This window comes from Haliaeetus leucocephalus, unplaced genomic scaffold, assembly GCF_000737465.1.
Source record: "Haliaeetus leucocephalus isolate CR32 unplaced genomic scaffold, Haliaeetus_leucocephalus-4.0 Scaffold0, whole genome shotgun sequence".
In the NCBI taxonomy this organism is placed as follows: domain Eukaryota; kingdom Metazoa; phylum Chordata; class Aves; order Accipitriformes; family Accipitridae; genus Haliaeetus; species Haliaeetus leucocephalus.
In genome coordinates, this window is record NW_010972436.1 from 12413580 (window position 1) to 12435098 (window position 21519).

Genomic DNA, 21519 nt, shown 5'->3' on the forward strand with positions numbered 1-21519 from the left:
AGTATGTACTTGGATCCCAGGCACATTTCAGAAGTGTAGTATTTATTAGCTGCTCTGTTGCCAAGTTCCACTATTATCATTTTATTATAACTAAGGTATATTTTTACTAACTAAATTATATTTAGGTCTTTAGTTTAAGCATTTGAAGGTCTCGGAGCGTCACGTACAGATGACATACAATATATCACAGGAATTTGTTGATCTTCTCCCTCCTCCTCTCCTCTATAAACAGTTACCCTGTATCTGTGATCTCAGGGCATCTGACTTTCCTAAACCCATAATCCAGCTATAAAGATATGCAGAGGCCAAGGGAGCAAAATCCTCAGATGGAGCAGAGCTCGCCAAGGATGAAGGTGAGCCCTGTTAGCGGATAACCCACAGCATGCATGTCCCTCACACCCTGAGGGGCAGCGCAAACCCACCTCCCCCCACCGTCCCCTTCAGACACCTTGCTCCGACCCTCCTCTGCTGCCCTTCGCCCAGCTCACCCAGACCTGGCTTTTTGCCGAGACCTCCTGTTCCCAGCCGGGGCCGTGGGCTGGTTTTTTGTATGCAGGAGGCGTTGCGTGGTGGGACACCGGCTCTCCACGGACAAGGGTGGGTAGGAGCTGGCGGCTCATGCCGAGTTTGCCCCAGCAGAGCCATGTCCCACCCCACCCCACCCCTTAAAGGATTTTTGGTCCTGTGGAGGGCATGGAGCTGCTGGCTGGAGGCTGTCGGGATGGAATGGAAAGAGGACGTGGCCATGAGGCAGGAGAGGGTTTTGGTGGGCTCACATTGAGCTGGGTGTTGCCGCTGCTCTGGGCAGGGAAGGGGTGTCTCCGAGCAGCCACGACACCCGCAGAGAGACGACAGAGCTCCTCAAACCTCAGCAAGTGCAGCAGTACCATGGCGCTGAATACAGCCTTTATTTTTCCTATTTTGTGCAAGGAATGAAGGAAGAGCAGTACCCAAATATGAGCACTTACATTCTCTGGGGGTCACAGTCTTTGATCTGTGAGCAAAGATCCCACTGAAAGCAGCTGGAGTTCACCAAATGAAGTTTGGAAAGCTTTGCAAACACATGAACATTGTGTGTCAAACCATGTTGCGTGCTTTGAGGCCAAAACACTCAAAACCAGACCAGATATTGGCACATTGGATTTTTGCTTTGCCCAACGTAAAGCACTTCCAAAGACTTGGTTTTAAAACATATCTGAGTGCCTGTCCATCGATTATCAGGTGGAGCTAAAGGCACTTTGAGTTGGACATCAGATGTAATTATTAGCCCCTTTTGAAATAAGAGGGCAGAGCATCAGGGATGTGAGTCTGTAAGTGAGTTGAATGAGGTATAGAGGACTGAGAAATATTAATGACCTTTCCCCTATATAGATCCACAGCAAATGTAACAAACACAAATTAATGCTTATGTGCACTTGTAGCCAGGAGAAATTATTATTGCTCACAGTCTCATTAGATGAGGAGTGAAAACAGCAGCAGAAATGCTGGGAGACAGTACTAAAGGGAGAACAGGCTTGTAAAGACGCCTGCCATTTTTATTCATTTAAAATGTTTAAACAAGAATTTCTTTACTTTGGTTTAGCCAGCAAAAAAAAGGCTTTTGCATAAAACAAAGGATCACCGGAATCAATACCTGCAGGTCAGCCTCATCTTCTCTGCTGACCTCCATGAAGAGGATTTTGGGCTTTGCTGGGCAAGCTGGAGTAAGCACCTCAGTGAGGTACGGGATTTGAAAGAGAGATGTCATTTGTGGATGATACCATTGGGAGCCTCTTTTCCTCTATCTTTGCAAAGTTCACTGCCACGGTGAACTACTGCACAGCTCTGAGCCGAAGGAGGAAGCACAGCAAAACGGCAAGGCAGCAGGCTTGAATTCCACAGGTATCATCATCATAATAGAGCACTGAGGAAATATATGTGTGTGTATGTATATATATATGAAAGCTTGTATGGTTTACAACCACCACGACAGTCTCTGGAGCTGGCCAGAGCAGGACAGCTTTTTTGGGTTCTCCCTACTTCAAGAAGCATCTCTAAACATCCAGACTCTAAACTACAGAGATTCAATAATTAGGAAGCCCATAACAATCGCAATTCTGATATTGTGCACAGGGCAGGGCCCCAGGCTTCACCCAGCACCCATGCTCCCCCAGCTGACGTTACTCCCGTGGGCTGCACTGGGTTCTCACTGGCACTGCTTTCGCTGCCGGCACAAAGAGCGCTACGGCCACCCAGAGCTTTCCCTGATAGAGGAACAAGGGCCGCTGCCTTCTGGAGGAAGCTCCCATTTGAAGATGATCCAGGGGAAATGAATTAGCGATGCAGTAACCAACAGCTACACCAGCTAAACGACACGAGAGGGAGAAAAGCAGGACAATGAATTTTACTGTGTCCGTGTAATGGGCAATCCACCACCCCTCCCGTGCAAAGCTGTCACAAACAGTTGGGAGCAGACTGTGTAATTTGCACACCAGCTCCAGGACCTGCTCCCCAAGCAGCCGCCGTTCCGGGCTCCCCACAGCTTAGCTCACAACGTGGCAAAGCCAGGCCCCGCTCCTTGGGGTGGGAAGAGCAATTAGAAGAGTAGGGGCCTGGGATGAAAGCCTTCCTGAAGTCAGCGGCCGACACAAATGCTCCAGCACACCAAGATATCATTAAAACTGCCCACAGTGTCTAGCCCACAAAGTACATCTAGTGCAAGGAGAGCAATCCTGCTGCTGTTTTGCAATGCATTACAAAATACCTTGGCTAGCAGAAAGAATTTGAGGCAATTCGCTCCTGAAGAGCCAGGTCGTGAAGAGCCTTCATTTTTCCAGCAAACTGGATTTAAGTTGACAAATAGTAACTGAGAGAAAAAAAGCCTGACAAAGTAAAGGGGAGATGGAGAAACCGACAACATTTAACTTGATCTTTGACGGTGTAAATCTGTCAATACCCACAAATGACCACAAGGCCATATGCCAGTTTTTACTCTGAGATACCGTAACTAAGACATTTGGCTGGTACCTCACATTGGAAAGAAAGTTTTTACATTTAGAAATGTAAAACATTGTAACATTTAAGGAATTTTGGCTACAGCCCACTAGCCAGCCTTCCCCCAGCTTCAGCTAAGGGATTATTTTGAATGTTGCTTTGCTCTTCATGCATCTGTTGCCTAAATCAATGTGGAGGCATGAGGGAGGGACTGAAAATTGGCCCTAGAAATAGCGGTATATTTTAGTGTCATAACCGAGAGTCTTGGCAATCCCTTTTAACTTGAAATGTCAGTGCCATACCAAACGATCTGGTCATCATAACCTCAACTTCTGGCCATCAGTGAAAGAACAGAGATAGAGTCTAACATCAGGTTTCAAGGCCACTGCGAAAAATTAAGGAAAACACATTTCATGGCTTGTTGGAATTTCGCTTTACCTATTTTTGTGTGGTTTTTGTCAGCTGTTCCATCTCTAGCTGTTTATCTGATCTCTTTCTGTTTGAATTGCTTTTACTTTTTCCAAATTTTCTACAATGCAGTTTACTTCTCCAACTTACTTTCCTGCTTTAAACTCCTGCTCCTTTTTTTTGTACTTCACATAAAACTCCCTTATATTATACAAGCCTTCTGCGTGCTTTGACTGTTAGGACATATTTCTCCTTTAACAGAACTAAAGTGGCTACCTGATGCCAATTTAATGCCACAAAGCATAAAAGACCTCAAATGGACTTTAGTAATCACTGATAATTTCCACATCTACCCCTTGTATCTCATACCCAATTTTTTAAGTTTGAAGTGGATTAAATAAAACAGAATCCAACTCTGCTTCTCTGTTTCTGGATAATTAGAAATTAGAAGTTGAACTTTACAGATGAAGGGACATTTTTCCAGAACAGGTGTTTTTATGAGCACTCCTTCCATCAGGATGGCAAAAATCTCATACACAAACAATACACATAGGTTCCCCACATTTTCCGAATACAATCAAGGAGTTTTCCAAGTGGCCGGGTATAAACCCATCCACAGCCTAATGTTAGTCCACATAGAGATTCCAGGTTCCCCCTTCAATCCACTTCTCAAATTGTGCCAAAACCCTCCTGAAAGCTCCTCTGTGAATACACATGGAAGATCAGAAGTCTGGTCTCGCTAAACTGCTTTCATCATTAGGTTTCTGGTATTCACATTATGGACAAATGACCTAAAAAATTTCAGTTAAACACATAAAGGAGTTTTTTTAAGTTACAGAATGACATTCAAAAACCACAAACCTGCAAGGGAAATAGGATTTGCTGGATCAGATAAGATTACCAGTCTATCTGGTCAGGCACGTTCAGTGTGCAGCTTTTTAGAAAAGAAAATTAAAATGGGAGGAAGTGATGGTGAATAAAACTAATTTTGCTGTTCAATACTGAATCAGCTTTGAAGATATTTTAACAAGAGTCCAATCAAAAATCCAACTCAAAAGAAAACAATCTGGTCTTTTTATTTCCCTATTTTTTTCTATTACAATTGATAGATAAATTCTACCGTTCGCACCAGCATGAACACAACTTCTTACACTACCTGGGAGTGATCCAACCCTGCTTAGGAGCAAGACCCTGCAAGAGTTTCAAGCATTTTTGCCACCAACATCAAAATATTGCCATGGTAAGGAAAATGCATTTGCTTGTGCATGTAAGCAAACGCAGAAAACCCCAAAACATTTACTTTATTTACAGCTATATGACTGAATACAAACAAGCTGCTTTTCGCCAGTCTCACCACGGGCATAAAATATTTCAAACTCCAGGACTACTGAGAAGCTCACCGTTTTATTCAGCAGTCGTCATGCTCCAAATTTACAAGCCTAACTCGGATGGTTATTACTGGGATGTACCTGCTTAAATCCCTTCCACAGATGGGAGAACGAACACTGCCCATGCCAAGTTTCAGTCTGGATTGAATTTTTACAGCTGGGTCATAAATTTGCGGATTAAAAGGGTTCTAATGGAAACACAGATACAGCCTTAACTACAGCAACATGAACAGCAGCACTGTAACACTGCGCAAGGGACAGTCTGCGCTACAAGCAGAATCCACCCGGACGTTACCCAAAGTCACGTTATTTCTCCCCAGCAGCAGAAGGAGGCTGGGACATGCAGGAACCCCACGCCAGGTATGAAGTTTCAATTCAGACATTTTTCCAGAAAGAAGTGAAACTTTTATGGGCTCGCCATTCCTTCAAATTTACTGCCCCAGAATGTGAAAAGTCCAGCCCTCATCCCCCTCCTGCTACTACCCCATCCTGCCTGTGCCTGACTCTCCTGCGCCCCGTCCACTCCTGGTCACACTTTGCTGCACTGCACATAGATTAGTGTGTTAATAAGTGTCACCGAAGACAGGGGTTACTCGTGAAGGACACAATAGATTTCATATGTAAAAGTAATTCACTGGGCAACAAGGAAGGTTTTTGTCCCTGTAATTTCTCTTACTTCTCCATGCAGGTGCCAGGGGCAGATGTCTCGGTGCAGAGGCAGAGCCAGCTGGAGACTCACGTGAGCCCCGAGGAGCAGGACGGGCATATTTTGCGTCAGAGCCTGCTCAAGTCTTGCTCCCAACCCAGAACAGGGGTGATCTGCCTGCAGCCTTGTCTTTGCACTCAAAAGCACTTTCCCATCAGTGATATATAAAGTGTGTGATTTTAAAAGCCAGTCCTGATGGGGTGACAGCACACATCTCTGTGTTTCTGCCTTTGCAAACGCTCTTGTGTTTGTTCCTCTTTTTCTCTCTCTCATGTTTAAAATCATGCCATATTTTTCACATTCATTGGTCTACATCCCCTCTTTGGCACAAACAGCTGATAATCACATTCTGCTGCCAGGTTTCCCGGGTAGGGGAGAGAGCAGACATACTCTCCTTCAGGGGCAGGATCTCTCTGCATGCACATCAATGCAGCGCAGGGCAGCCAGGCTATGAGGACGACCCATGGGATGCAAACCTGCGCTCTTGCCCGATGCTGCACCGCTCTGTCCCTGGCTGCTGCACCAGGGCTGCAGTGCCCAGGGCTTTCTGCTGCTCCGCTCAAGCTGGTGCGTTTCCCTGTTCCTTTGTCTCGTTATCTCTGCCACAAACTCCCCTCTGCCCTCCTCATTTGAGTAGTGCTTCCTTGTGCAACGTATGCAACCACTTGCAGTGGCAGTGGCTGCAGCCGGCTGGTGTTTGCAAGGCTGAGGATCCCCTGAATCGATGCAAAAGCCACGCCAGCCGATGCGCTGCAAGGCAGTATGGAAGCCTGACGTTTCTGCTGTAAGAGATCTGCACAGGCTACCAGGGAAAATCTGCTCAGGCAGTGGAAGGGGAGAAGGAATCACATCCATTTCATTAAATCAGTTTTCCCAAGCTGTAGTTTCACACACTCTTTAAATACTCCTTAAATTAACTGCTAATTTTCTTACTAATTTCCCTATTATATTCATTACTAGCCATGCAGTCTACAGCTAGAACTGGAAAACAGTCTGATTTATGATCATGTGCTTTTCCATGCACATAATTTCCTGAAACATTCACATTTGGGCTGGCCCCAGGTTTTAAGACCAAGCATAATTCTAAAGACATTTTGAACAATGGGAAAATAGGGATAAATATTTCTCTCTCTTTGAACACACACCTTAGCTAAATGAATGAGGCCGAGGCTTGCCAGGGAACAGCCCTTGCTGAGGCCTGGAGCACTGGCTAACTCTAAAGAGGAGTATTAAAATATATAGTTGTTAGCGATCGGTGACAGCACCATACATTTTTCCTGCTGTGTCTGAGAGAGGTCTTGGGCAAGCACAGGGGTCTGCTGCTTTTTTGGCCGCTGCTGTGAATATTTGCATTGGGGAAATTTTAATGGTCTCAGAGAAGCAGAGGCGAGCTGCTGTACCGGCACAGGCAGCAGCAACCTGTGGCCATGGAAACATGGCTGATCCCCTGATTTTTTTGGTCTCTCTGATTTTTTGGTCAGATGGTGTCATCTTTTCCATTTCAAATCATTCATGCAAGAACATCTCATTCTCTGTGATGATAAAGCTGTCAGGAGTCCCGAGACGTGCTGCCCTGAAGCAAGCTGACTTGAAGAAAATCCTCTGCGGCCAAACAACTGGCTCAAGCTAGTTTTCACTGAAGTACGCAGAAAATGTGCCATGACATCAACAGAAGCAAAACCAGCAGGGGTACACACGCACCTCCTCTGCTCCGTGGGGTCTCCACAGCAATTATACCTGAATTAGATCCACAAACATGCTGCTATTAGAAGCACATCTGACCCGCACATAGCCCAATCTCCGGAACCTTTAATATTTTGGGTTTAAAAAAAAAACCCAAAACCATTCATAGCCATTTACATCTGAAAACAAACAGATAAAACAAGGATGCACAGTGTTTGCACCCAGCACCTGTGAGAAAACGAGTACTTTCCTCTCCCACAAAACTGACCATTAAAAGCAGGGAGTGGAGAGAAACGGCTCAGAAAAGCTAACACTGCCAGGGGTGCCGCTTCCCCTCCTGGTGCGGCTGGCTCCAGGCAAAGCTCCCCCCTGCCCGCTGGCAGCCCCTGGGTGCCCAGGCTTTTGGGAGGGTGCTCTGCCCGCAGCGCCCGTTGATGCTCCCAGCCCACCCAGCACTCTCTTCCTCCGTTCCCCCACCTGAGAGCGGTTGAAACTGCTGCCTTTCCACAGTTTTGATGAAGGACTGTTTTCCAGGGTCATGTGGAAACGATCCTGGCCCATTCCCCTCACAGCTCAAATACTAAGAAACTGAGAAACTAAAGGGAATTAAAAACCAGCTTATTTGATTTTTGCTGTTCAAACTGAAAGAAATGCAAAAAGTGAACAACCAACTTAACTAGCAGGGAGCAGGCAGGATCTTTAAAATTCTCAAGTTTGGGCCATCACATCTGGTGTATTAAACTTGACACTGTCCCTGTAGTAAAGCCGTTTCCTTTTAATCTTTCTTTAGAAAAAACAACAGAACAGCAAATTAAACGCAATCCTCTCCTCAGTTCTCAATTCCATGCTATTTCAGTGTTGACGAATCAGGTCATGTAATAATAAAATTCCTGCAGAAATATGATCTTAGCTGCGTAACCTTCAAATTGCAGTTATGCTGCTGTGTGCATTTAATACTGTACTTGACATTCCCCTTTTCCATTTCACTTCTGGATGACATTAGGATCTGCAACAGGGACCTCCTTCAGCTCTCCCAAGTTACCATTTATTTTAAAGTATCCCCACGGTCTCCAGCACCGTTTAGATCAAACTTGCAAAAGTCACTGGTACTAGAGGTTTTTGCGGGTCCCTCGAGTTGTTTCTGAAAACAGGTTCCATTGTGTTCATATTATGCTTTTAAATTTTATAGCTCATTTTTAAATTACATGTTAATTTCTAAAAATGTTAAATTGTGAGGAAAAGTTGGCAAGGACCACACAAAATCACAGCACTATTCTGCAGCTTGCGTGTGTCTCTCTATAGTACTTATGTGCATGGCTATACCCTTACATTTAAGTGCTCTGTATGAATGTGGGCCTGATCCTGCAGTGTGCTGAGGGTCTCATCAGAGGTGCTCAGTGTGCTGCAATAAACAACCTAGGATCATGCTTTATAAATCACAAACTTTGCAGGGTCCAAATTAAAGAAAGAAAGGAAGGCGAGAGGAAAGAAAAAGGCAGTAGTAATGAAAACATCAGAAACAGAGCACACTCCTGAGTATAAATGTCTAAAAATAGAGATCAAACATCTTCAAAAATCAACCAGTCATTCATGAGTTTTTTTAAAAGCCACCCTCCTTTCCAGGCCTGCAAGTCTTTAGTTTCCTCACTATTTTTATTTCTTCTGGCATTTCTACTGTGCTAAGTAACATATAAAGTGCAATCAATGAAAATCTGCCTACAGAAAAAAGTTAGAAAACTCCCTGTCCTGCCATTTCATCCCTCTTTCTCTCATTTTAATTTTTGCTTTCATTCACCAAATGCAGCTCACCAGACAGTGATATCCCAGAAAGTTGGGATTTTTCATTTCCTCATGCTATAATGATGTAGAACATTTCATTCCCGCAGGTGACTGACGATAGGGCACTCGCAGAGCACTGCGGTGTGATTACAGAAAAAGTCGGCGTTTTAGTGATCCGTAAACCAAAGACTGACGTTGCCACTTTAGATTTACGTCCAGCCTCACTATAAACATTATTAGATCTTTTCCTTATAGATTTCTGGAGTGCTTGCTGCAGTCAGACCGTTGTTTCTGCGTGCGTTTGTACAACAAATACAGATAGGCAAGTCTGGTTTTAGTTATTCCTGTCACACAGTGAACCTGCTGTGAATGATAGCGTGCCAAGGAGTTAATGAAAACTTGTTCGCCAAGGTGGATTTTTAACTAAACAAAAACACTGAGCAAAGCCTTCCAGTGGTCAGTTTAAGACACTTATTTGACCAATTATATATATTTATATATTATACCTGCCCTAGGATTAATCCGAACTGAAATTTTCTGCCTTAAGTGAACACATTCGCCTATGTCAAGTTCTATACATAAGCGTATCAGCTTACGACAGAAACGCTTACATATGTGACACATCCGAGTACGGCCGCGGTCTTTCCCAGCCGCTCCGCTCTCCCCAGGGCTGGCTGCCCACGCCGCCTCCCACGTCAGCTCCCCGGCTCCCGCAGCTGGAGCGGGACGGAGAGGCCGGGAGAGGTGGCAAGGGACCCAGCTCAGTGTGCGCTGCTCCTGCCCCAGCACTGTAGCCGCTTCCCACAAGCTCGCGATAGTGGTGCAGAGGTACAAAGTGAGGCCACTCTCCTGACAGTCAGTTATATAGCCTGTCCTTGATCTTTACACGGGATTTCCCAGTTGCACGAAGCTGGAGTAGCATATGGTCCCGTGTTTATAAGCATGTTAATGACTGAAATGGGAAACTGTACAACCCGTTTTCCTTATAAACCTTAAACTGCAATTTCTTGGTTTTGTCATTGGACACTGCACTCGTATCCTGTCAATTTGGCACGGGCTGTTGAGACGCACGTGGCCATGCTGACCCCAGGCACTGGTCAAGCGAAGTCGCTCCGGACACACTGATGTACCTGAAATCAGGGTCCGGCCCGTAACATGAACCAGACGTGGTGAGTAAGCTTTCTACTCATGATCTGCTATGAAAAGTTGCTTTTCCAGGGAAGCACAATAATTTGCTTCAACACCAATGACTGCCTGCTCTTAGGAGCAGAGCAACCTTGCCAAACATTTCTCAAAAATAAAGTGTCAATCAGTTTTCACTCTGTGCTTTTTGAAACACTACTCAAAATGTTTTCATAAACTAAAACATCTAGTAGGGACTTGACAATTCTGCTTCAACCCCTTTGTGTTAAAAATCAGCTGTTTCACTTAACAAAAAATTGCAGCGGGGAGCTCCTTTTAAGTGGTGATATCTCACTTAAAAAGACACTTGCTGCTTTCAGGAAGGTATGAGCAGTACAGTCAGCCATACCCTGTCATTCTGCTTAAGCAAAATGGATTGCACCTATTTTTGAGAACACAGATCCAGGTCTCCTACATGATTGCACTGATAACTGCCATCGTAGGTATTCAAATTACAGAGAAAATACATAAAAAAATAAAACGTCCTTATTTATCTCTTCCTATCTAACAATCATTTGGATAATTTCATCTATTTGTAAATAAATTTCATGAATGGGGATAACTTGAAATATCTGCTTTGTTTGTGAAGGGCTCAATTCCTGCACACTATAACATCATCAGAAAAACATTAATGGGACTGTAATCTTGTAGCTGAAAAAAGCCTATTTGTACCTATTATTTCCTGAATGTGCACACATATATAGGAAGAATAAACCTAATAATATAGTGTGTGCACATGATCTTTTTCTTTCTATCAGCAGGCTACTGCTTGTCTGCTTGTCTGCTTTGGAAGTGTAAAAAGAATAAAACTGTATCTTCAGAGCTGCTGGTATGTATCAAAGGCCATAGCACTTCAAAACGTTAACAAAGATATTTAAGAACTGACTTAAATATGATCTCAAGAGGAGTTCCAGGAATGTCAGTTATGAACTTTAAGGCCAAATATACTGGTTTTTAGTCATTCCAGCCCAGCTTGTGAACTCACACAGTTACAGTGTGCCTGTCTCAGCCTTCTCATTAAAGACCATATTTTTCAGTGCAGCTTGAAACTTGGCAAGAAGAACTCAATCCAGTAGCAAATTTATTACAATTTTTAAAAAGTCATTGTGTCCATTTTTAAGTTATGGTATAAAAGTACAGAAAACCAGAAGGTTACATATCTGAGCTGCTGAATCTGTTCTTGAGTAACATTTCACTTAAAAATAAAACTTGGCAGACAATATGCCCATAACGCAGACCAAATGCATTTGATATATTGAAAAAAAATGCTAAATGAACAGAGAGAGTTAATTTTGAAACTTATTCATGTATGCACTGTTCTTGCTCCCCTCAAGATCCTGTTCCTCTGCAGGGACCCCACTCCCCTCTCAGACATCCTCTGACAACCTACATGCACCAGTGTCCTCCTACCCCCACCAGAGCATTCAGCCTCCTGCAATCCTTGTGGCCCCGCCACAGGGACAAAAAAAATCACCTGAAATGTGCCAGGAAAGAGAGGGCAAAGGCTGCAAACTTGAGAGGTTGCAAAGGTGAGGGGCACCCGAACCTGTCTGCCAGGGAAGCCAAGGGGAACCAAGTAAAACACTTAAATCTATACTAACTTTAGTGCAAAGCCCTCCAGTACTTTTCATCAATATTCATCCATCCCAAAAGCGATGCTGCCCACAGGGTGGTCCCTGGCAGAATAACCCTCTGAGAAAGGCCCCGGGACAAGGCGAAGGGCTGCTGCGATCGTTGGAAACCCTGACGTGTTGGCAGAGACCTCCAGAGCTTGGGATCCAAAACTTCATTTTTTTTCAAAGATAAGGGGACAGTCTTTGCCTTACGTCCCCAAAGAAATACAGAACAAGCTTCACAAGAGGAGCCTTCCAGCACTCCCTGCTCCACGGGGACCTGAGCAAATCCTGATCTTGCCCTGATTCACAGCAATTTACTGGCATGAACCAGGCAGTCCCATGTGCCGCCTCCCGACTGGTAACACGGCGGATGATATAAATCATGCTTTTATGTTTTTATTGACAAGATTAAAATAACAAATTTTGTGTGACCCTTCAAAAAAACATTAAGCCAAGATATTCAGTGGCCAAGTCTGTGGCCCCTTAGCTCAGTGTACTCTGTCTGGAGAGTGATGCAGAAATTGGTCTAAACTAATCCATGTATTCCTAAGAGATGCATGAGCACTGAAGGGCCACACACCAGAGAAGGCACTCTGAGGACAGAAAAGATGCTGTACAACAGGGGAAGGTGTTCATGTGCACTCATTGGGAGGCATATGGCTCATGTAAGTGCCACAAACAGCCACCTTGAAATTTCAGAGCTTTCCTGTTCCTCCCAGCTGGGGCCATGGAATACTTTAGTCCTCCTTTATTCTAACAAAACGCTCAAGAGTTTTCTCCTTCTTTAGGCTTGTCTTAGTGCTGACAAAATGGCCTGTAAGCGTCATTTCAAAAATCAGCCCCATAGCTCCATTCAAACAGCAAACCAGCTTCATTAGTAGTCAATAACAGCATTTAACTTCAATACTGCAGGTAGAACTTCTCCAGTGAATGAAAGTGTGGACAGGAGTTATCCACTCTCATACGAAAGAACGGACAGGAGTGATCTACTCTCATACAGGAGGGTGGACAGGAGTTATCCACTCTCACACAGAAGGATGGACAGGAGTTATCCACTTTCATAAAAGGCATGACCAGGTGACTCATTCCAGGTGATGCCATACACCAAAGCTGGCTGTATTAGAAATGATGCAAAAAGAATCCCTTACCTGTCCGGTAGACAAAATTGCCTTCTGTCTCTGATGATGACGGAGACACCAATTCTTCCTCAAATTCATTGGAACTAAATGAACCAGAGTGATTCCTTTGCCTTGTTTTTTCCATCATAGCTGCATTAGTAGCCATGACATGTCTCAATGAGTCATTTAGGTAACGATTCAATAAGCTGCTTTTGTATTTGGGGGGTGACACGTAATCCTCATTGGCACTTGTTTCTGGTCTCACTCCTGTTTTTATTACTGAACTTTCAGTTTTAATCACAGTGTGATGAACTGGTTTGTTATATCCCCCTTCATTCATATGGTTTCTTGGAGGATTTTCTCCATCTGAAAACAAAAGAACACAGATACAGTAATACATCGAATACCTAATATTTAACAAGAGGCTTTCTCTACATGTTTTAAATTGCTATAAATATAACTAAAACTAGACAATAACCTTAGACTTCAGCATTAGACAATGATTTTCATTTTCTTCTGTTCACACATTGCTCACAGTAGTTCCCAGGGTTCTCAGATGTTCCAGCTATTCCAAATTAATTAACTGTAGAAAACAGTCTCTGAGTCTAATTTGCTCATGAGCAGCACAATGTAGGTAGAAAAAACTGAGAAGTGCCTTAAACCAATGATAAGCATTTAAAAATCTGTGTGAATAAGCAGAATTCTTACTATCATAACTTGAAATTTGGTTCTCCTGAATACTACAGCATATTTAAGCGTATTTGCTTAAACTGTACTTTTTAAATTGTCCTGCCACCAATCTTTTAAAGGGAAGTGCATACCAAAGAAATGTGAGTGCAGACTGAAACTGGAACAAAGAGAATTGAAACTCAGTACAAATTGAAACATATTCTTCTAAAAATTCACATACAGATTTCTGACAATGTTCTGTAGCATTTGTTCCTGTCAATGTATCTCCATGTCATAACCAACTAAAAAAAGTACCCACAGGCATAGTTAATACAAACGTTCTATTAAAAAATATAGGGTGCTATTTAAAAAAGTCCTGCATTTGTTAATTTGGATAGGAAAGAGAATTTCAGTGCACCTTTTAAATTCAGTTTACCGTATAATAAGCCCCACTGAAGTTAACCAGATTCTTTTGTTAATGTTGTGATATTGCTATAGCTCTTCCATCAAGGAAATTAACAGTCAAGAGATTTCTCATTTCCTTAAACCAACAAACGTAATCAATTTTTTTCTTTTAATGCAGATTAAAAGAATAGGCTTGTAGAATCAAATGAACTAACAATCATCTTTCTAGTAACAATGCTATATGAAGCAGGCAAATAACATGCAAACAGACTGTCACCCTGATTAACCTACACAGTCCTGCTTTGCAAGGCTGCACAGTACTTGGGAGCCAAAAATGGCACCTAATTCATAAAACGTAAAGGTGAATGCACTGAGGGCGTCTTGTGAGAAATCAGAGCTAACAGGGTATCTGATACTTTCTGAATATATTTTAATTGTTTTAAAATTGATGAAAAGAGTGTCAACAAACCTTCAGAGCATGAGTCATCACTGCTCACGCTGAGTCGTTCAGCATTTCCTTGAACATATTTGTTGTACAGTTTTATTCGTAAAGCCCAGCTAAGATCTGGTTGCCTGACAGTATTCTTCAGGCGACGTCTTGCATTGGCAAACCAGTTTGACACCTGCATACAAATGAATGTATTAGTTTCCCTTGAAATGATGCAAATAAACAAATCTAACCCATAGAGTTTTTGTGAGTTTTACGTATGCCCTAAGAAAATGGCAAACAAAGGAAACATGAACAGGAGTCCATGAAACTATCACTGAGCAGAGCAGGAACCTCAGACAAGAAGGCAGGTTCAGGCTTCCCACCCTTCACAAGTGTTAGCAAACCCTCATTACTAACAAGGTTTTAATTAAGGTGTCCCTAAATACTCATTTTATATTCATCTTTCTCTTTTTATTTTAAAGGTAATGCCCTGAACTTTCAATATTAACCTTCAATTTGCCTTTGACATTTATGTAGGCTACAATAAGGCTTTTGAACAGAAAAAACCATTCTGAACTTTCCTATGTAAAAGCCCACATTCTGCCTCGTGCTTTATCAGTACTCTAAGTCTGACAGGTAGTGGGCATCAGGAAAGTCTTACACAGAATACAACGTATTTTGAGTCACTGCAGAAATCAACCATTTGCTCTACAGAGCAGCAGCTTTTATGAACTTTCTGTTGTGGAAACCCTAAAAACCAGTGAAGATGCAGATTCCTCACAAGGTGACTACTGAACAAGAGACTGACTTGTCTTCCTTCTCAGCTACAAAGCATTTTCTAGAGTTTGACATTGCAAAATGCATACACATTAGTATCCTTCTAGCATACAGGGTCACCACAAAGTCAGGCTCAAACACAAGGATTTCACAGTGCTTTAGGCACCAAAGGAGCAAAAGGGCACAGTATGGTCTTCTGTGCCAGCAGTGCTAATCGAACCACCAAATGGGATGCGTGCACTTGCCATGACTTTGCATGAAAGCATACCTGAGAAAATGCTGGCCTTGATTCTACTGTAACTTAAAAATACATAAAATAGGAAATACTGATACTGACAGAGTGACCTTTCCATAACCTTACTACAAGCAAGAACAGAGGCAAGCTACCTACACTCTAACACTATTTGTTTAATGATAAATCAGGTCTTAAAAATGCTATTTACTCCTTGCAGGAATAAGTGTATTTTGACATGACCTCTGCAAGAAGGAGGCAGAGTAGCATTACTTGCAAAGGAGAATGTAAAGAATGTCGGGAGTCTATAGCCCCACTCACATCTTTGTGTTGTGAAAGTGCACACAGAGGAAGCTGGAGACTACTGCAGTCATATTCTGACCGGGGAACGAGCATAGCATTTAATTCATGTTAACCTGCAAAGCAAGTTAACACATGTTTTATCAATACATGCTACCCCACCTACTAGAAAGCCAAACTGTAGACCTCAGTATTGGATTTTGGCCCTAGTTTTCTCATCTGTCTATTGTAGCTAAGGTTGTATAAATCGCACAGAAGTATTTGGCTAATTATTCTGGATCGATAATCTCTTCTAGGGTGATTATGAGAAAAATAAATACTATCTGCTTAAAGGAAAAACAAAACTTCAGTTCAGAGTCACACCCAGAACTTAGCTGTGGCGCCTTAAGCCTGTCACTTTGATTTTACTTAAAATCACGTTTACATGAAACAGGCTTCCACCGAAAATACAGTGAGCCCTGGATCAGCGCTCAGAGGCCAAACACATACCTTTATGAACTATGTAGTTTACTATGACAGGTTAGAAGACCAAAACTGTGGCTGGCAGAGAAGAATAAGTAATTTTCATTCTCTTCCAAGGCTACTTGTTTATATTCATCATATTGACACAGCAATCATTATAGTAAACCAGAAAGGGTGGGCTGGAATCCATCCACTTTCTAATGCCATTAACAAACTCACTCCAGACTGCTCAGCTGAAGCAGCAGTCACCTGGCTGCTGCATGATTTAGTATAACTCTGAGATCAAGTATGTAACGATAGAGATGGGTCAATCCAGGGTCCCACTGAGCATTATAGCAGTTACTGCAGCATCTTACAAAACTGACAGCTTTCCAACCTCTCACGAGAAAGATTTCATTATGCTCCATTTCATTACATACTGAAATATTTCATCAGTGAAGTGGCATGTACAGAAAAGAAAGATAGGGTAGTATTAGTGTGACTCATACAAAAAAGCAATTAAATTTAGCAGGAGTGATTTTTGCATGGTACTCGTGGTTTATTTTAGGCTCATTCTCCCCATACCAACGTTTTACTTTCTGCATATCAATATGAAAAGATGAGTCATATTTTAAGTCTTCTGCTATGAGAGGAGGAAATAGTAGTATTTGATCATTATGAAAGAACCTAAAGTCAGCATTTACAAGAGAAGCTTTCTGCTAAAGCACAAAGCAGCAAACTCACTCCAGAAACTCGTATCCAAAATGCAATTACAATGAGGCCCATTAAGCTGAAGGAAAGTTAGGCAAATCCACTTAAGAGATTTTTAGGCTAGATCTATGGTGTGGTATCTCTGGGTGCTTTCCTGCTCTTGGGCACTGGTATATGTTGCTGGGAAACCCTGATCGCTAAGTCATCGAGAGATTCAATGTCTCTCCCACTCTTCAGTCTTGGACAACCTCCAGGATTGTGGACTGGAAGAGGCTGCACGGCCACAGGCTGAACCAGACAACACACTCACCCTCAACCCCGGCCACCGCCTGAGCTATTACAGGCTGTTCCTGGCTCCCTTAACGCCAAGGACAGTTTTGTCGCTAATTTCAGCCACCCCTACTGTTACCTTGGGTATCCAGGTGGTCTTTAAAAAGTTGCATGCCTACTGCTGTAGGTCCCACCCACTACAAGTGCCTGTTTGCACCACACTTACTCAAGCTATTACAAAAAGAAACACCCAAAGCTGCCAAAAGCCATCCATCCTTTACCATGGTCCCAAGTTACACTACTGTGACCTCCAAAAATAATAAAAAAACCCAAACCAATGATTTCCATACAAGCCAGTGGGAAAATCTGTGTCTCAGAAACCTCCCAAAGAATTAAGTATCTTGAAAAAACACATGATGAAACTCACTATTCTTGGAAAGTAACAATCATGTAGTCGTTCAAGAAGTAAAACGACAAAATCCAAGGAGAACGATAATAGATGTGCTTTCCAGCATTCATATTTTACAGCAGCTCAGTCATTCCCAAAGAGCATCAGGTACTTATATCAGCATCATGAAATATTGACCCTCTGGCTTTACTTCTGAAGAGACTCTTCAATTTTATTGTAATTTGTTCTGCTTCACTGCTTAAGAGTGGCCAAAGTTTCAGAAAAGGAACAGAAATCAAGCGATTATCCTCCTCCAGTAATCCAGATATGCCTTTATGAATCTGAATACTATTAAATCCATAGCAGCACATGACCAGTATAATAATCCTAGTACTGCAAAAAACTTCTCCTCAACAATATGGCCATTCATGTTTCTTTCTGGAAGGAATACACGGCCATTTTTCTTTTTTATTTCACAGAACATCTAAACCAAAATTTAAATAAAATAAATCAAGCACTGTGGTAATAATACAAATGAAAATGTAGCATATTAATAGGACAAATTATTGGATTCTGAATTGGAATCTAATTGGAGTAAAACATAAAATGCCTTTTCAAACTATATTGCTTTTTTTGTTTCCTGCTTTGGCAGTTGGGGAAGTAGAAGACTTTGGACTGTTCCACTAAAAGCTGTAGTAACATTTGCCTTGAGGACTCCCAAAGACCTTGTTGGCCTGCTCAGGAATAAGTCAGCCCAGAATTTGCCCCAGGTTTTACTATTACTTATTAAGAAACAAGATGATTTATGATTCCTGCGAAATCCTACCTCCTTGAAAGAGTTTGACTTTCCTTCTGCAGTGCTGTCGGACATGCAGCTGGAACAGCCCCCTTGCTGTCCCACTGCACCCAGGAACAGGGGGTTAAGCCAAAATATTAGTGAGGTAGAATAAATTAATTTAAAACCAGCCAACTGGGTGATAGCAAAGCTAATGAAAATAAAGTTGTGGAAGATTTGACATGCAGATACTGTCCTAATAGTAACAGTAGAAAACAGGGCTGGATCTTCACCTCCTTGACTCACAGAAGGATCGGTTTTATCTGTGCTGCAGTCCTGCAAAAGCTCCTGTGGCTAGATAGTACGTATATATCATATACATACTGGAATAAGGTTCATTAAATGAAAGAAAAGCATGTGGAGAAGAGTTACAGCTGTATTATCAGTATTACTGTGACCAACATCATCTTCCAGGCAGCTGCTGAAGACCTTTTCCAAGGTCGGCAGTCAGGTGAAAAACAAAAAACCCCAACCATTCATTCCCTAAACAGCATTTTGGCGGAAACTCAAAGGGATTTTCAACAGTATCTTTTGCCTTCCCTAGGGCTTCCAACAACAAGGCGTCAGCACACGAGGGATGCTGGGAAGAGGTAGCAGCTGTCAGCAGACAACAGCCTCCGCAGGAGTGGAAAGCTGTGGGGGCAAGTATCCGCTCCCACCAAGAGCAAACACCACGGCACAGCACCGAGAAACGGAAGAAGAGTAGGAAATACGAGAAAGGTCAGCAAACGTGAAGGCGTGTAATCCGGAGAAAACATCATATGCCGATTCCTGGTTCTCCGACGACGTCTGGTGTTACTAGATTAGAAAAGCAATCACAGGAGACCCTGGCTGATGCTTTTGCAAAGTGCCCCTCCTGGGACAGAAGCAAAGCTTTCCAACAGACACCGAAGCCCAGTCCCGAGCCTGCCCTTGGTTACAGCACTCAGCTGAAAGAGCGCAGCCTTCGGGGAAGCTATTTCAGATGTACCCGGTGTGACTGAGATCACAGCCTGGCACCTTCTCTCTCATTCTCAGAGAACAAGAATTTTGATCTGGATTACAGTCTTGTTCTTCCTGGGCATCAGAAAAGTAGATGTGGGGTGTGTGTTGTTTTGTTCTTCCAGGCTCAGGAATTACTGCTGGTGCCACACAGATGTATTTACCTCTCGTACAGATGCTATCGTATTCCTGGATAAAAAGAGCACTGCACCCAAATGATGGAAGAAACATCTGGGGTTTCTTTTTGATGGTGTGCTTCTGTAAATGAAGATAGATGTGCTGGTTTGCACAGCTCTTTCAAACATTACAGTTCATAGAAATGAGGCTGGTCAAATTCGGCTTCAGCGTAAATCCACTAGAGTCACTAACAGATAAATGTAGCCCTCCGTGTTTCTTTTTAATTTAATTCTACACCTTACGTAGATCGTAAAAGTCTGTGGAGTAGTGGCCATGGCTCACCTGATGCTTTTATAGAGGCTAACACAGCATATCCCCATCAGGATTTATCAAAGCTGCCACGACAGAAATACTGCAAAAAACCACCATTTTTTTCCCCTTGTCTGTTCGTTCCGAGGCATTTATAAAAGAACAGAAGAACTCCTGAAGACGTCATTATTGTGAAAGTCTCCCAACATGTATTCTGGATGTATGTTTTAAACCTCATGTAAAATACAGGAATATTCTAAAAGCCACAGTCCAATAAGCTCCTCCTATTGAATTATGGCATTGAATGGATAGTGTCTATGTAATCATATTCTTAAAAGTCTGAGCAAACCTTTCATGTATATTTTTTAAAAGCAAGAGAAGTTGTTTTAACTGTATCTTCCAGTTATAACTGGCATTTTCTGAGACATTAATATTATTTTTGTCAAAGCTATCGTGTTTGTTCTAGTGCGAGTTTCACAGCGAGGTACTAAAGCGTAAAGTTTCCCATTTTGCCATTACTAGGATCGAAGTTCACAGCACAGGCTTTTTTGAAGGAGCACTCAAAATAATAATGCTGAATTACCACCTCCTTTTCCTAATACTTCATGTTATTTTGATATCTTCATGTCCTTTGCAAAGTGACGCATAATGTGTTAGGCAGAGCGCTGAGGACCCAATCCTGCAAACACATGTGTTTCATTTTATGCACCTAGCAGTAGCTTGCAGTAAGGAAATTGGATTATTCACAATGCATAAATCTTTGCAGCATCCAGACCTGAGATAGCATCACTCAGCAACCGATAGCATTTAACCACACATTCCAATAGAGCGCCAGATGGCAAAGAGAACAAAGCAATAAGATTTATAAACGTTCACAGCCAACTTTATACCTCTTACTGCAACACAGCTGCCAGTCATTTCAGGGCAGTTTTACCTGAGAGCAAAACAATTACTCCCCACGTCTAATTACACTATAATGATAATTCCGGCAAGACTGAGAAGCACAGTCCCTGCACGCTGAGCCGGCGCACACAGCGTGTGTGGTAACACTAAGGTCTGTGCAACAGGTGATGGTTATTATCAGAACAATGCAACCGTTTCCATTCTCGCCCATTGTCAAAAGGGAAAAGAGTGGCTCCCTACAATTTCCCCTACAATTCCTCTTCTGTGCTGAAATCTCCCATTACCGATTATTTTTTTTTAACCTGAAGGTGTCTAAAGACTAAGCAAAAATATTTCCACTCGATTCATGAACGAGATTAAAGGATGAGGGCACCTTTTCCTCGGAGGGAGAGCACACACGCTTTTGCCGACTGCCTTCAGCGCCTCCCCAGCCGGGATGGCCCAGATGTGTTTGGCCCAGTCCTGCTGGAGGGGGAGCCCTGGGGACGGCAGAGGGAAGGATGCGCAGAGGAGCCCCGGCCTCGCTGGCTGCACCGATGCCTCCCCCGACGCCCGGCCCTGCCTCTCGCTCAGCTCCCAGAGGGGCTTTGGCTGGTGCTGCCCCTGTCCCTCCCGCCCATGAAACGCCCCAGAGCAGCCGCCGGCGGTGGGGGTAAGGGATTCTCTTACCTGCACCAGGGTCATCTGGGAGCCGAGGGCCAGCAGAATCTTCTCGGTCTTGGTGGGGTAGGGGTTGTCGCGGTGCTTGTAGAGCCACTGCTTGAGCGGCCGCGCCATGTCCTGCAGCGCCTGCCGCTTGTGCCGCACCTTCCCGCCGCTCTGCCGCGCCCTGCCGCGGAGAAGGGGCGCTGAGGGGGGCGGCGGGCCCCTGCCCGGCCCCCCCCGCCCCGGCCCCGGC

The 21519-nt window shown here is 43.3% G+C and overlaps 1 protein-coding gene across 1 annotated transcript in view; it reads right to left on the reverse strand.

The window, feature by feature from the left end:
- Positions 1–21519, reverse strand: part of MKX (mohawk homeobox) — a 59653-nt gene that overhangs the window by 23769 nt on the left and 14365 nt on the right. The window contains exons 4-6 of the mRNA XM_010562915.1: positions 21291–21450; positions 14397–14550; positions 12884–13219 (exon numbers count right to left, since the gene is read on the reverse strand). Coding sequence (XP_010561217.1) covers positions 12884–13219; positions 14397–14550; positions 21291–21450 — 650 coding nt within the window. The remainder of the gene's footprint in view (positions 1–12883; positions 13220–14396; positions 14551–21290; positions 21451–21519) is intronic.